We start from the raw sequence: 17,271 nt of genomic DNA, 5'->3' as shown, positions 1-17,271 counted from the left end.
TCCCATTGGGAGACTGCCGCTCACATCCTGCGGTGGGTGTGTCTTCCTTCTCTTCTTTTGCATGTTGATGTACAGTATGTGTGTGACGGGGGGGGGGGACTTGCAATGGCTTTGGGCTTTCATTCATACTTAAATCTTCATTTGACAAACTCAATTGCAGTTCTCCGATGAAGGCTGATGATTTATGACATGATGATGTCTTATCGTATGGAACAAAATCCAATAATTGTTCACAGGGAAACATCTCTACTCTCAGCCATTGTGTTCCTGTTCTTACAAGAAGTAATTACAGATGGCTTTTATCAACGTGTCCGAGCTTTAAAAGTAAGAAACTCTTTGCGAATGTATTTGATCCGTGTTAAATGTCACAATTTTGGCCCAAATCAAATGCTGGGGCAATGATTTAATATGACAAGGCAAATATCCGTGCAACAGCCACGCGACCAGTCAGTAAACAAACACAGTGCAGCTCAGATTCTGGCAGGCAGACATCATGGCGAGTGATTTGCTTTGGGCAGAATGTGCACTTATTTGAAACGCCACCACGCAAACTCGAATATCAATGCATCGTCTGCAGGATTTTATTCACGTATTTTTATATGACAGATTGTGGTTAACAAATTCATGAATAAAATGTGACAACCAACGTATACGTCGGCATGGTCTTGCAGCCTTGCAACAGTTGCAATTTCAGCCTCAAATTTGCTCAGATTTCTGCCGTCCTCCATGAAAGCGGACTGATTACCTTTGTGTGTTTAATCAAATTACGACATTTGCAAACGTCATCTTTTACTTTGGAAAACAACGGTCAACAGCACAGATTTGCTGACAGGTTACGGACAGAACTAGTCACGGAATCATTATCCATTCATGTTTGTACACTTTCTGCACGGTCAATTTGTAATAACGCCATGCTGTTTAATGAAGGGATGGAAATTTGAAAACGCTTTTTAAAAACAATCTGATTCAAGGTTTCATCGAAAAAATAATTGCCAGATTATTCTATCAAATAATCGTCAATGGCAGCCCTCGTGTTGAGTTTAAACTGGACTTGAAGACTCAGAGAAAGGCACAGAAGTGGACGTCCTTGGGACTTTATCTGCACGTTCAGCTCCTTGTTGGAGAACAATAAGTTGAAACATTGAACATTCGGGAGGTCAAATTAAGTTCACCTGTGAAAATGATACGTTATAGATATGCATTGTAGGCTCATCCTGAAGCCTTTTGTGAGCAGTGTCTATATGGTTAAAAAAATAACCCACCTTTGGTATGTCTATTCAAAACATGTGGGGACAACATTGACCCCCATTACTAACACCAAACGGGGTTAAGATTGATTGAGATAAGCCAGTAAATTGTATCATTATTATTACCGTTCAGATGATGAGGCAACAAACTATGACCATATTAGGCCCGTGTTCCAGAAAACACAGTATCGAGTGCAAAGTCGCGAAACTGTCGTCGTAGTTTTGGAGTGGAATACTCTGCCTGCACAGACGGATTATCACCACTAGTGGTCCTCGTCGTACACAAGTTGACTTCACCATCATTGGCGATGGAGCAGCTATCGCCACATCTGAATGTCATGAATCCAGTTGTGCTCGTGAGTTCTACCCACCGGCGTGTGCGAGGTTGATATTTACAGTACAAGGAACGTCGGAGAACGCCGCAAGTTAGTAGCCGGAGGGTCCCTGAAGGCAACACCGGGCCACTCCGGATAAACAAACCCCGCTCGTCGCAAATGGCCCCGCGGAGCTTCGGGAGCTCACGGTATCACTATCGCGCTTACTTTTCATATCGAATATCAAGTGACAGAAGTAACGTTGCAATGTTCCAATCCGCTATGAGGTGAGTTTGGTTCAAGTTGCAGCCAGACAATTGGAAGCATTACGCTAATGTTGGCTAACCAACGCACTATAAAGTTAGCTGTGCCACTGAATTCCTACCCCCGATACTCCCAAGAGCCTTATTGGTCTTATTGTTCGCCTTTTCTTTCATTCAGAAAATCACGTAGTTTGTTTGAATGTGTTCACGTAAGATAATGAAATAGCGGACTACTAAGAAGCCATTGGCTCTGTAATAATACGAAGCGTCCGGGTGTTGCCGACTATAGATTACGCTGACGTTTGAAACACTCGCGAAGTAATTCATTGCACCTCTTTTTTTTTTTTTTTTTTTTAATTTAACTACATGATCACTTGTTGCATTCGTAGAGTTACATGACGAGTTCGATGTTGGCGGTAGTTGAATAAACTGTCGTTTCAGTTACGTCTTCATCTTGTCATCTGCTCGTAACTCATCTGTCAATCCGTAGGTTATTACATTCATGTCACACTGAGTGGGCTGACCCTGACATACTTTTAGCAAACACAACGACCAGCCGCAAGTTGCGCAAAGATATAATTAGATCCAATCCAGGAGCTGTATCAAATATGCAAATGGCCAGTTTTGAATGAGACTGTCAGAGAGGGAATAATTGATAACAATACAATATATTCCTGTTGTGGTTGGGCTGCTATCATATAGCTGTAAAATTACAACCACAAAAAAACAAGTTTTGCTTTGTTTTTATTTCCCTTTCTGGGACTTTCTTTATTTCTCCTAATACTATGCATGCAACACGCTTTAACCTACAGAACCTGTAAATAAACCTACAAACATCATGACAAATTCAGATGAATCAAGCCTGCTGCATCATACCTGGAGCTGTTCCTAATATTTTCGCTTCTTTCATTTGAGGTGGCTAGAATATTAGACCTTCATAAAGGGAGAGTATTTGCTACAACTCTTGTATAGGATGTCATTATAGTGTGCAAGTGGTCCTGTTGTCTTCCTTCTTCACCACAATAGATTCTATTACTAGGTCATAGCGTTTGCACTTCTTACCATACCATTTTCTGTACTGTGCATCCTTCTCTGTCTCATCATTCCAGTGTCCTGGTCTGACAGCTGCATGCTGCATGTCTGATATAAACGTGTCTGTCACCCAACCGCACTCCTTTGAGCTTGTCTTTCGAGACTCTTTCGAGATGACCGCATCACCTGTGCATGCTGTGCTGTGACTTTGACACAATGAGAAAAGACGGAGATAACCCTCTGGTATTGTCGTCCAAGAAACCGTGCCAGGGCCGAGCGAATATTGGACAAGCTCTAAAAACGCTACATGCTGTTCTGGAAGTGGAAGAGGAGCAAACAGAGCAGGCGCTCTCTGTGGGGCACCTTCGGGAACCACAGGAGGCTGTGAGGGAGGTGACTTCCAGAGGTGCGTGCCAAAAAAACAAACACTCCAGCAGGCCACGGTGTCCCTTTAAAGACACCGGGCGATACAGTAACATTGAGGCAGGCAGCGCCACACGCAAAACACGGACAAATGTCGAGCAGCTGTTGCTGATGCTGTCTGGGAAGATCAATAGTGAGCAGGGAGTCCATAAATTGGATAGGCAGGAATTGGAGCTCGAAAAAGCCATCATCCTGTGCCACTTGCTAGACACCCACCAAGATTTTTTGCACAAAAGACAGATTGCAAGACAATTAGCCCAAGATGGCAGCAGCAGCAGCAGCAGCAGCAGCAGCAGCAGCAGCAGCAGCAGCAGCAGCTTCAATCAGATTGTGCCTCACCTAACCCACTGGAGGACCTCGCCGCGTGGATCCAAAATTACCACTTGTCCATCCAAGAAGAAAACCAAGCAGGACCAGCCGTTACTGCAGTCAGTAAGCACTGACTTGTGTGTAGACGACGCCTTTACCACAAGTGCAGCAGTGGACACCTGTTGGAGGAGTGCTCTGAAAATTTGTCACCTTTATAACACTCCCCATGCACGACACAACGACCAGCCCCCCGACGACACAGAGTCTACTGGGTCAGACGAGTTCCCTCCCTTCAAATGCATGGACAGAAACATGGCGGTAAGTGACTTCATGTTTCCTGAACATCTTCCATTCATTGCTATTTGATTAATCTGTGTTTAAGGATGGCCGGTTGGCCATGGGCAACGACTGTATGTCATTTAAACAAAGTTTTGTCGTCTAGCAGTTTTACTCCAACTTACCTTTCTAGTCAGGTTTTTTTTTTTTTAAACAAGCCAAGATTTGTGGAGTTTCGACTTTCATTTTTCGAATTTTGACTCACAGGCTGGTTTGGCAGCAGGGGACAAACATCCATATAGTCAGGCATTCATGCTTTCTGTAGGAACATCTCATAACCTGCCCAATGTACCAGTATCATCAAACAAATGAATACCTCTCGATGTGACATGTAAATGTTGCAAAATGATGACGTGAAAAGAGCCAACTTTGTCGTTCGAGTGCATGCTTGGTCACAATCACAATATTCCATCTTCTATCAGCTCTCTATCTTCTAACTTCTATTTCATTGTTGGAAAGCAACCTGATGTTGCGAAAGGTGAGACGATACGGTATGTCATTTGCATTGTACACAGCTACAATGTGCAATTTTAGGAAACATAATAACAGTGTGGACTATCAATTGCTGTAACTTACAACTTCAGCTCATTTTTACTTGAAGCTGCTTGGTGTGAATACGACAAACTTACCCACTGAATGCCAATTCATATCCGTTTTGCAGTAAATTACACCGTGAGGACAAATGTAATGGGCCAGTGAACTGAAAATCAGTATATAATTTAAAGGAGGATTTTCCCCTTCTTTGCTGCTAATTGCAGTAGCAATGTGATAACATTTGCAAAAATGACCCTCTGTCAAAATGCTGAGTCTGGTTGGAGCGACCACTTCGACCTGAGTACGACGCAGTAAGCATGTTCAAAGTTGGATGATGGGTTCCGCCGAAATGTAGTTTTGTTGTGTCTGGGAAAAAAAAAAAAAGCCTTTTGGGTGGAACGTTTTTGTGTGACGTGATATGATGTGTCGAAAATCTGGTCAAGAAACACCTTGAAATTAGAATAAAACAGTAAAACGAAGTGATTTCTCAACATGTCTCCTTGACAGTCTAATTTCTTCTGCTACTCAGGCAAGCCCTTCTCCGATTGGCTGACAAGTGCCCTTGAAAACTATCCACCAATGGCTCGTACAGGCCGAAATTCCGTCCAAGTTACCATGACATTTCTCAAGGTTGCCCTAAAAACTTGACTTGTGCAAATGGAACATTATTGGTGAGAAGAGCAGTGTGGGCAGTTGACTAGGTCACGTACTTCGCCAATCAAAAAATTCTTTCAACAGGATTTTTGATTGTGTCATTGAGCCATTCTTGCAGAAAAACATTTTTGATGACAGACGTCACAGATGTTGGACCCAAGAGAGGGCCTAGCTCACAATCTCCATTCCAATTGATCTCAAAGGTGGGCTGGGAGACTATGGTGTCTTGCCTAAACTGCTCCCACACATTTAGAAGCATAACAATTGTCCGTACTGTCTTGATCAGAGGAAGTGAAACATTACTGACGTTGTAGTGGTTCACTCGCTTGACATTATTCTGGCAGCATGGGTTCAGTTCCCACTTAGTGATGTAATAGTTCTTTTTGTGCCCTGGTGACCATTCCAGGGTTTGGTTTTCCTTTTGCACAATGTCTGCTGGCAATGTCTGCTCCAACCGCCAACGACCCTGAATGGGATAACCATAGACAATGGATGGATGGATGGATGGAATTTAGGGGTCAAGTCCAACGTCTTATTGACTAATTAATTGAGGTGTGTCTCAATATTTGTTCCCTATTTTGTATACGGTATACCAATGAATGGAACAGAAGCTTACCGTGATTGTTCATTGGCAGATTGAGTTTATTTAATTCCTCAGGCTACCAAAGCAATCGTCTTGTGATCCCAAGCAATAGTCTTGTGATACACAATGGTAGGTTGAATAGGGACTCTATTAGTGACACGGACTATTCAAGAAAATCATGTGAGACACTAAAATGTCTCGAGTCTGATTTGTTCTTAAGTACATCAGCTGTAGCTTCAATGTGTGTGATGGCAGTCTAAAGGCTAATAAACAAATGACCTTGTTGCGTCCCAACATGTTGACCCCATACGTTTTACCTGAATAAAGCCAGTCTATTCAGAAGAGAAGAATGACAAAAAGAGAAGAGAGGACTTGAAAAGTTTACTAAGTTATCAGAGTTGGTAGCCTGGCAGGAGGTGGATGTCAGTGATTCAATATGTCAATAACGACTGTGTATCTACTACACAGTCATTATTGGATGTACTCCCTGCCATCTAAGAGAAGAGCATTCATTTGTTCTGTCTGTCACCATGCCTCACTGGCATAAATAGAGGAACCAAGATTGTGATTGTGAACCATTGTGATTGTGAACCATTGTTTCTTGGAAATGAATAATCGTTCGAGCAGTTAAGTAAAATTTGATCATTTCCCACGGCACAGCTGGTTGGGAATCACTTCCCCACTGCCATTCTGCCTCAAATTTATTCTAGAATAGCTGCAATATTCAATGCTCCTCATAAGACCTTTTTCGTATCCCTGACCCTGGTGACATAACCCCCCCCCACCCGCAAAAAAAATCTTTTTTTTTCGTTTTTTCCCGACACAATTTTGGTTGAATGCCAAAATCTCATTATATTATAGTGATTTTACAGAATGAAGTACCAACATTTTCTTAATCCACTGAAAATGAAACTTGAAAAGGAAATGAAAATTAAACCAAAATCCACTGTTCAAGGTCGTAAAATCCTAAAATTGCTTCAGACAGAAAGAACATTTATAAATCGTCTTTGGAAACTGTCTGCAATAACTATAAAGTTTTTAGATATTTATTTTAAAATATTGTGATATACGATTGAACTCATATCTAGGAATCATATTTGGGAAATGAAAATCTTAAAATGGCCTTTTAAATGTGACTTCCTTGAACATGCAGGTGTGCTGTTTTACCCAGGGTTTTAAATTCGATACTCGACTGAAAAAAAGCGCTGTCAAGTAAAGACGCTTCCCTGACAGATTCAATTTATGTAAAAATCACTAACACTCAGCATCTTGTCGGGCTTCTAATTGGTTTTACAAGTGTAAAACTGCAAGTGCAATTAGTTACACTTGCTCAACTGCATGTCTCATGCAGCCTCCCTGTGTTGCAGTCTGTTGCCTCTTGAGCGATCAATAGGGAGCCGACATCATTCCAGCGTCATCTCCATGGAAACGAGCTATAGTCGTCGTTATGATTGGGCACTGCCTGAATGCTGGCTTTTTTGTGATAGGATGACGGAAGAAGTCTTCCCCACCCCCTCTTCCCGATGACACCCACCGTCTCATACACTCATTTTTCCAATCGTCCCTTTTCTTCACGTTTACGTCGCTGGAAACAACATGAGATCAAGCAGCCTGTCGTTGTCTTCTCGCATCTGGCTAAAAGCAGCAAGCGGCACCGATGCGCACGGACTCTTAACGGGAGAGCTAAAATACCACGGACATATCAGCCTAATAGGGATGCTGCAGTAGGAACCTGTTAGTTGGATTCCTCCTGCATTTTTGTCTCTCTGTATCTTTTCTTCTCTAATTTAGTTTGGGCCTGTATGTATTGTTTCTGCGTGACATGCAATACCTACACAGTTTTTTTCTCTCCCGGTTATTACAAACTGGCCACAGACGACAGTGGTAAGGCACGGATAAACAATCTTTCTTAGTAGCAAAGCGTAACCCTAAAGCTTGACTCTGTACTAAGAACATTTTGAGTGTAGGGACAATGGCCCTAACTAAATTGCTCTCGGAAGCAGAGGACTGTCCTGTGTTTTTTGAGGGCATTGCCCTCATTTTGGAAGACGTCATTGCTCGGGCAAGGACAAGGCACTTTACAACAGCTTTGTCTTTAAATTATGTCAAAACCGAAACAGGTTTCATGCTGTTTTTTTTTTTTTGTGGTTACTGACCATGGCGTTAATTGTCCTTAGTTTGGTTTCAGACATTTAAATTTGGTTTTGAAAAAGACCTCTGCTTATGGACTTCCTCATGTTTCAAAAGACAGCTTGTTTTTCCATGCACTTGTACACTCAGTTAAAAGCTTGTGTGAGCTTGATATCATCATTTGTACTTCTTCAATCCAATCCACTTTTTTTTTTAAAACTTCTCGACTAACTGAGAGTGATGTACGATCTGTGGACTCGGCCAGAGCCGCCTGAGCAGACATCTGCGCAAGTAAATATGGCGTGCCGACAGGAGTCCCAAACTCTAGAACAAACACAAATAGAGTTGAGGAAATCAGAAGACCACGGAGATGAGGGTCGAGGACTGCTGGACAAGGCCATGCCAACTTTGGCTAATATCACATCACCGTCATTGTTAGGAAAGAGGCACCACTCGCTCTATGCAAACCTAAATGGTTTTGAAGCTGAAAGCAAACACAAGGTACGTGTTTTTGTGTTCTCTTGCCAATTTTAATGGATGACAAAAAATGGTTAGTTTAAGTTTAGCGTTCTATAAAAAAACAGCAGAAAATAATGTGTTCACTGGTGGTGGCCCATGTTTACTTTTAAGGCGTTCAATTTAAGGTTATTACTTTTTTGCTTTTTTTTTTTTTTTTTCTTGCAAGGAAATATGATGCTTTTCTTTGATAGCAGTACCATAAACGGGTGACTTCACAATCGGGGTTATGAAGCTTATGAAGGGAAGGTATTATACAGGATTATGTAAAAGTTGGTGAAAATTTCAAACCAACGTTTTAGGAATGTGTAACTTGTGCTAAAAAAAAATATCAGTCCTAACTGATTTCCAATTGGTAGGGCAGAGAAATGTGTTTAAAAACTGGCATTTTCAAAACTGCCGATGGCCTGCTTAGCTAAGGTCCATTTGTAAATAACAAAATAAGCAGTGCAATTTCTTTATTGAAATAAGAACAAACCCTCTGATTAGGAACAAGCTTGTTGATTGGGTGGTCCTCTGTGCGCGACACCTGTTTGGATACCAAATGGCTGCCTTACTATTTGTTTGGTTTACACACTGAGTGACTACTAGTTTTTTGTATCAGATCCGATCATACCAAGTGCGTGTGAATCTCCCGCCAGATCACAAAGTCTTTGCACTTTTATAAACCTTAAACTTGAGTTCCATTCTTTTTATACCAGTAATTCTGATAACTTGTGACAGTTGTCTGCACTTTTGTTGCTCTCGGGGACTTGAGGAATACCGCATATTTAGAAATAATTCAATCGGCAAAAGGCATTTTCTCACCAGTGTTACAGGTCTTTTCATTTTGTATTGTTTTAGTTTTTTTTAATTCTTGGTTCGCTACTGTAGTAGCGTTTCAAAAGTTTGCGTTTACCTGGGAGCCAACTGTCACAGGACAGGCCAAATGCACAAAGGTGTACATATATTGAGAAGAGACACTAATGCCAGCACTGCTTATCTCAGCCGACCTACTTTGTAGCTGCGGGAGAGCAGAAAGTGGAGCGCTGTAGTTTCGCATAAGACCTCTTCATCAGTCTTTTACCATTCCTTTGCTTGAACTGCCTCACACAAATCTGAAAGCACATGTTGTTTTCATCATCACAGCTTGAAATGTTTAGAGAACCAATTTTATTTCTCTGTTAAAACAAAAACAAAAAAAACGGTGTGAAAATCGTTCCGTGCATCTCATTTATAGATTGATTTTCTATCACTCATTCTCAATGGTTTTATTTCAACATGGTTCCTGCATATTAACATGTTATTACTGATGAATAATTGATAGATGAGGGTTAGGGTATTCTCTGGAGTATTTGTCTCAGCACACCCCAACTCGCCCCGCTGTCTAGCTGTCTGGTTGCAAAGTGTATAGACGGTCTCTACGGAGCAGGGGTCGGGCACTGCTTTCGTTTGTCACTTCAATATCACCCTGTGTTTAATGAAGTATACTGTAGTGTACATATTTGTAGAAATATGCACGACTGCAGTGAATCCATTTTTAGTTAAATGTACTATTTAAGTCGTTGATTAATCAAACAAAGCATGTATACTGTACATACCTCGCTCGTATGGTAGAGGCAGGAAAATGAAGACCTATCGTCTTATATTATTTTCATGTAAATAAATACATGATTAAATACAATACATACATTGAATTTCATCATCAAAACCTGAATGAACCGTTTTATTTTATGTGTAAAAAATGAAAATACTCCCGACGCTTACCTGGGGTTTCTGCCGGTCCTCAGGCTTCCTCCCATTCCAAAAACCGGCATGTTAGGTTAAAGACTCGAAATTGTCTGTCGGTGGGAATGTTATGGACATGGATATTAGATGTCTATTGGTACAGATTTCGGACTGTTTGACATTCTTATTCTTGCGTGCTGCTAACGTCCAGTTTGCTGCTGAAAAATGGCAATTTCCTCATTACAGGAATAATAAAGGCTTATTCTATACAATTCTAATCTATAACCTTCATTGGCCCTGCTGTTGCTCATTCTGCTCAGTCCCTTTGTCTTGTAAATATGGACACGGCTTTGAGATGTCTGTTGATACACAGATTGTGGACTGTTTGACATTCTTATTCTTGTGTGCTGCTAACGTCCAGTTTGCTGCTGTAAAATGGTAATTTCCTCATTTCATCACTAATAAAGGCTTATTCTATACTATTATATTCTATAACCTTCATTGGCCTATATATATATGTCCTTTTTCCTGCTTACACTTCTCTAAGGAATCATTTGGCAGTGCCTTATTTTTTTTAACCCAATGCCTTAATAATCGAAAAAAAGTCTTGAGGGGGTTGTGACGTTTTTATTTGTGGCTCCCAAGAGATTGATACAGCTATATTAATGGATTTTAATTACTGCGTTTGTCGATAGCTTGGTATGAAATGTGCTCCCCAGCCTGTAATAGAGATGCAACATGAAATGTACTTCCCGCGACCCTTGTGAGGATAAGCGGCTCAGAAAATGGACGGATGAAATGTACTGTAATTGTCTATTTATTTATCTATTTATTGATTTATTATTCTTATTTTTTAACCATACTTGCCTTGTCTTTCATACAGACTGTGTAATTTGAATTGGCCATGTCACCGCCACTTTCTTAACTATCCTGTTTCTTCACGAGTATCTAAAATGATAGACATCTTCAAATTTCGAATGGATATAGTTTGCTGCACGCCTTTTTTTTCCTTCTTGACATTGGCCAGGATAAACACACTTAAAACATGACGAGAAAGCATATTTTATTTCCTCATTTGTTATTTAGACCTCACCCAGAAGGTGATTACAGGGGACGTGGGTGTCGGTTGCGCAATGCTTGGGGGGATAAAAGCAATCTGTTGTGTTGGCTCTTTGTCCTTTTGCTGCATAAAGATAAAGCAGACCTCCGTAATCCGTCAGCGTCATGTACCCCAAGGGTATATGATTGATAAATGCAGGAGGAGATCTGAGACGACACTTAATAGAGCCTCTTCATGACTTATATACGAGCATTAGGAGCCGTTTATTAAATCACCTCACACAACAAACGGCCTTTTGGAGTGCTTTGAGTGTCAAGATATCAGTACAGTGATGTAGAAATCAAGTATCACTTCACTATAGATTGATACTTTGGCTGACTTTTTCGTGAATTAGTCCAAGATGATAGGTTTAACGCTTGCCTTTGTGCTCATATATGCATGTCTTTAGAGTAGGGTTCCGTCTGCTGCCTCAAATTGCTGATGTTGGCGATCGTGCAAAATCAGCCTGTAGACATTTCATCGTCCCTTGTGAAGGCCTGTTGAGAACTCCAAACAAAAGAATAATCAGACTGAGCTAAATTTATATGTAAAAGATGACATATCAACCACGAGCTGCTTACTGAAATTAGGGCTACTGTTTTGCCTCTTGATCATCTTGTAATATTGTTCCGATGTTTTTTTTTTTTTTTTGAGTTGACTAGGCTTGTGGACGTGCCGGAGCCTCTCCCGGCTATCTTTGGGCGAGAGGCAGGGTACACCCTGAACTGGTCGCCAACAAGTCGTACTCACACTCACACCTACGGGCAATTTAGAGTCCCCAATTAACCTACCATTCATGTTGTTGGGATGTGGGAGGAAACCGGAGTACCCGGGGAAAACCCACGCAGCCACGGGGAGAACATGCAAACTCCACACAGGCGAGGCCGGATTTGAACCCAGGTCCCCAGAACTGTGAGGCAGATGTGCTAACCAGTCGCTCCCCCGTGCCGCCTTCTTCAGAAAAACGTTATATAAAATGTACTGCATGCCAGAGCGGGAAGTATTTGTACATGTTGTCTTTAATTAGCAAGAAATCAATTAATCAACGATATTGTACAACTTTTTTTGTTGTTTGTTGTGGTAAAAAAGACAATGAGACTTTTTAAATTATTACTGATATATGTGCATGTGTGTGTGTGTGTGTGTGTGTGTGTGTGTGTGTATATATATATATATATATATATATATATACATATATGGCCTATAGTCTAAATCATAGGATGTCAAACTCAAGGCCCGGGGGCCAAATACGGCCCGCCACATGAGTTCATATGGCCCATGAAAGCAAATCACTACAATGTTTGTAGGTAAAATCTGTTGCAAATTGTCGTCACAATGTTGAGATTCCAAGCATTTTATTTTTTTTACCAACACACTTTATATTACATATTTATATATATAAATATTAAGAAATTTAAAAAATAAGTTATGTTTTCCTTGACTTTGTATTTCAAAACCACTTATCCAACATGCTTTTTTGTGTGTACTGTATGTAATATGATGACGCGATTATACATTTGTGTGGTTTCGGTCATAACGGCCCTCTAAGAGAATAACTATTGGGCGGCCGCCACAAAAATGAGTTTGACACCACTGGTCTAAACCGTTGATAAATAGATGTTTTACTTTTGGTAGGTAAATGATGTTGGTTTGTTCTTTCTGACCTCAACATGTTGTCATTGAGTGACTTTTGTTTTTTCCCAACTAGTTTTGACAAGGTCAGTTAATTTGCTCTTGCACCACCTGCCGTGTTGCGACATTGTGACAGCCATTTGACAGTGTTTTATCTTTCAGTTAATGTACTGTATTTGACTTGGCAACAAACTCACTGGGTTAGGTAGCGATTGGTTTTCTTTTTTGTTGTTGTTTTAACCCAGGTCATTGCACACACATTTCATGTTGTGCTATTCTTCCAATACATTCTCCTCTGGATACTGTTTTGGGTGTAGGTCTAAAAAGTTCTTTTACAGTCCTGGTAGCACAACTTTATTATGAATTCAATAGTTCAAAATGTTACAACTGTTTTTCAAAGCACTTGAGAATAAAGAAAAGCTGATGCAAAGCTGACTCACAAGCTTTTCGCAGAATGAAATGTCCCTCTCACGCCAACATTCAGTGAAGTCATTAAGCTGCCATCCGGACTGTGTTTCTTCGTTGCACAAGTGCTCACGCAGCAAAGTCAGCCTGTCAGGGCTTTGAAAGGTGTAGAAGTTGTATACTTTGCTGAATCACTCCTTCAAAAGTGCACATCCATTTCTACCGACACAAATGAACCTTGGAATTTAAGAAGCATCCTGCTTTCGTTCGGAATACTGAGATGTTCAAGACTACATCAAGAGGTGTTGTAGATCCTGTTGCCTCAGGCAGTGCTATTAGACCTGGACTCGATTGTCCCCGCAGGGAAATTCTTTTCCACAAGCCATAGATGGACTCCCCAAGATCAATGTCAGTAAAAACAGGCAGTACAGGACAAAACACAACAAATACTACAACACAACACGATACTCAGTGGCTGCTGTTGTTTAGGCAGCTCTGGTTGCGGGGATTGGGCTTTTCCCAAAAAGAGCCCTCCTGCACCTTAGGGTCATGTACCTGCGCCCTGAAGGCAATGGGATGAGGTATTCATGCGGTCGGTTAGTAGTGTCCTGTGCTATTGAAGTTGCAATGTGTGTGGTAGCTTTGTTATTGAGTTCAGTGAGGCTGGGTACGGGCAGGCTAATGATTTTTGCAGCAGTGTTGGTGATGTGTGTGAGTTTCGTCCATTTCTTAACAGGTGGAACAGTACAGTAAACTGGATTGGGTGATGCTTTGATACAGTTACAGAAGGTGATGTGGAGCAACATAGAATCGCCTCAGTTGAGCAGTGATTATGTTGAGCAGTTTCAATATTGGTCAGTTTAAAAAAAAACAAAAAAAAACAACTTTTTCAGTTATACTTGTACATTAGCCACTCAAATACGCATGTAAATGGGGTATACAGTAGGTAAATGACTCTGCCCCATGCTGAGGCTATCCTGACAGCTTGTGTCGAGAGACCCTTGGCCTCCTGCTACTGAGTTGCATCTGCCTTGCTAACTGATCCAGGTCCATGTGACCTGAAAGAGCAAAGCAGAGTGAATAATCACTGATATGGCCTTGAGTGGACTTCACAACTTACAGGGAGCAAAAGAAGTGTGATTAAAACTCATTTCCTCATTATTAAAGCCATTTCAATATTCTGTGGGAACATTTCACAAATCTGAACAAATTCCTGTTTTAAGTGCAGGTAAAGGCTGAATTTGGGCCCAGCTCTCAAACACTGTCCTGGGACGGAAGCCAAAATTTGGGGACGAGCTGACTCCTCAAACTGCTAACAAAATAACACCATCTAACATTATAGATTGATGGATGTTTTAATCAATTCTAATGTAGAATATGTGGCAGTGGTTATGTTGCAATTTTCATCCGCCCATCCATTTTCTTTACCGCTTCTCCTCACTAGGGTCGCGGGCGTGCTGGAGTCTATCCCAGCTATCTTCGCGCGGGTGGCGGGGTACACCCCGAACCGGTCGCCAGCCAATCGCAGGGCACATATAGACAACCATTCACACTCACATTCACACCTACGAGCAATTTAGAGTCTTCAATCAAACTACCATGCATGTTTTTGGGAACTGGGAGGCAACCGGAGTACCCGGAGAAAAGCCACGCAGGCACCGGGAGAACATGCAACATACATCAGAACTGGTCCAACACACACACACATTATTGTCTTCATTGAAAAAAAAAAAAAAAAAACAACTGATGATAATTTGGGAGAATCACAGTGAATCACCTCAAGCATCATTACAATAGTTAAAAAAAGGATTCTTTCATGTATACCTGAAATTGAAGATCCTTTTGTCTTGGACAACGCAGAACAAATGTCAATAATAAGAATTGTTTCATTCTCAGTTGCGTCTGAAATCATCTTTGTGTTGTCAGCAGCCAAATTTTGTTGAGGCTCTCACAAGTCTCGGCCAAATAGAAACAGAGCACATCATAGTGTGGCACTCTGTCAGTGATTCACCTCTCTCCACCGTACAGCGTGGGTGCAAAGCTCTTACATTTATGCTGAGAGAGTGTGGTGTAATAGATTGGTCATCCTATTGAGTCCATCTAATGAAAAGCCTGTCCAGCGGTGGTCTTCTGTCAACTATCATCAGCAAGTGCTATGGATACAGGGGAAAGCTTTTTGTTGCAAAGCCATAATACACTATATGAGAAGCATTCACACCTTATCTCATCGAATAAGATTGAAAAAACATTTTGATTCTCATGTGCCACTATTTATTTAACATCCATTTCATGACTTTTGTTCCAGAATGGTGCAGACTACCGGTTTCTGGTACGGCAAAACTTTGAACTCTTGCGAGCTCTGGATGAGCTAAAGAAGACATGCAGCACACTGAAGGAGGATAATTGCCTGCTGGTAAGTTTAAAAGTAACAGTTGATGTACTTGACTGAAGATGTCAGAGACAGTACTGTTGCATATGTTGACTAGGAAACCTGTTTTTAACAAAGGCATACAATAATAGTTGTGATACTGATGAATGTATTTCAAATACTAAATACTTATACTACTAAATGTCATGATTTTTGGGTGTGTAGTTACTTTTTTCCAATTCACTGCAGGCAGTGTATGCTGTTATTTGTTACCCCCATGTGTTCAGCGGAAGAGCAGTGCTCCAGAAACGGAGGAGAAGGTCAGGCGGCTGAGGAGGAAGAACACAGAGCTGGCAGTGCTTGCCAAAAGGCTGGAGGAGAGGGCCCGGAAATTGCAGGAGGCTAACCTCAAAATGGTATATTGCAAAAATTGAACACCGTTCATGGTTTTCATGTTGGAACTTTGTTGACCAGCCAGTTTGTCCTCACTCTGACCCAAATGCTAGAATTAACTCATCAAGCTGTTGAGCACATGCGGTGAATAGGAGCCTTGTTGGAAGTCCCTACATTGCCCTCTCTAAATAACAATCCATCCCACTAGAACTCAGTTTCAAGGACGCCTTTGTTTGGGCCACTTATTGTCATGAATAAATAGTCTGCTTTGATAATGATGAGTGATCTGGAAGTGATGGCGGCGTACACCCTGAACCGGTCGCCAGCCAATCGCAGGGCACATAGAAAGAAACATCCACTGGCACTCACATTCACACCTACGGGCAATTTAGAGCCTTCAATCAACCTACCACGCATGTTTTTGGGATGTGGGAGAAAACCGGAGTACCCGGAGAAAACCCATGCAGGCATGGGGAGAACGTGCAAACTCCACACCGTGATTGATTTCTAGATTTGTGATTTGTCATTTTTTAGTTGATGATGTGGCGTTCCATCTATAATTTTTATAATTGACATGTTTTATGTTGAACACATCTAAATGGAAGGGCTTCTTGGTTGATGATGGTACTGACATACGTGGTTTGAATGTTATGAATGCCGTAAGAATATGGTGCCACGTGACACAAGGTGAGTTCAGTTGCTGCCATACTTCCTGTTATTTTATTGTTTCGTATTTATTACCTCCTGTAATTATGACATTACTCCTGCGTTAGCGTAGGTTAGTAACAAAACCTTATACCTCCTGCTTATAGGTGAGTTCTCCATCACTGATAAAGCCTGGATCAGTGGAACAGTACAAGAGGGCGTTCGCACGTCAGCGAGCACGTGACCTGGCCCAGCACGCGGATGCACTGTTATGGAAAGACAAGGAGATCGCTGTGCTTCAGCAGGACTTCAAGGAACTGGAGGCACGACTGGGCACTGCTGAAGTACACATTTTTATTCCTAATTTGTCACCAACTCATGTCTTCAGGCCAGGTTATTTTTTTTTATGTCTGGTCTTCATTTTTTTCAGATTCTGGCTTTGTCTCTAGTTCATACTGATGTTTGAACATTTTTACCCTCCTGTTGTAATGAACGCATCAGCCTGGCCTTTGTGGCACATGTTGACACAGGCCTGCTCTCTGGTGGTCAAGAATTGTACTGCTAAAACCCTGCACTTAAAAACACGAGCACGCACGCACGCATCCATGCACGCCTCCAGAAGTATGGCAAATTCCTTTACGTCTTCTGTAGACTGAAAACATTTGGTTTTGATATCAACAG

At 41.4% G+C, this 17,271-nt stretch overlaps 1 protein-coding gene across 17 annotated transcripts in view; it reads left to right on the top strand.

Moving 5' to 3' along the window:
- Positions 1-1,538: 1,538 nt before the first annotated feature.
- LOC133416478 (RIMS-binding protein 2-like) overlaps positions 1,539-17,271 on the top strand; it is a 61,423-nt gene continuing 45,690 nt past the window's right edge. For 14 of the 17 annotated variants that reach the window (XM_061703425.1, XM_061703433.1, XM_061703421.1 and 11 more), the window contains exons 1-5: positions 1,639-1,848; positions 2,934-3,906; positions 15,490-15,597; positions 15,840-15,968; positions 16,758-16,934. In XM_061703425.1, coding sequence (XP_061559409.1) covers positions 3,049-3,906; positions 15,490-15,597; positions 15,840-15,968; positions 16,758-16,934 — 1,272 coding nt within the window. In that variant the 5' untranslated portion in view covers positions 1,639-1,848; positions 2,934-3,048. Of the gene's footprint in view, positions 1,604-1,638; positions 1,849-2,933; positions 3,907-7,866; positions 8,327-15,489; positions 15,598-15,839; positions 15,969-16,757; positions 16,935-17,271 lie in introns of those variants that run through there. The other 3 variants (XM_061703429.1, XM_061703428.1, XM_061703417.1) reach the window with 2 other exon arrangements.

This window comes from Phycodurus eques, chromosome 17 (assembly GCF_024500275.1).
Source record: "Phycodurus eques isolate BA_2022a chromosome 17, UOR_Pequ_1.1, whole genome shotgun sequence".
Lineage (NCBI taxonomy): Eukaryota > Metazoa > Chordata > Actinopteri > Syngnathiformes > Syngnathidae > Phycodurus > Phycodurus eques.
This window is presented reverse-complemented; position numbering and strand designations above follow the sequence as displayed.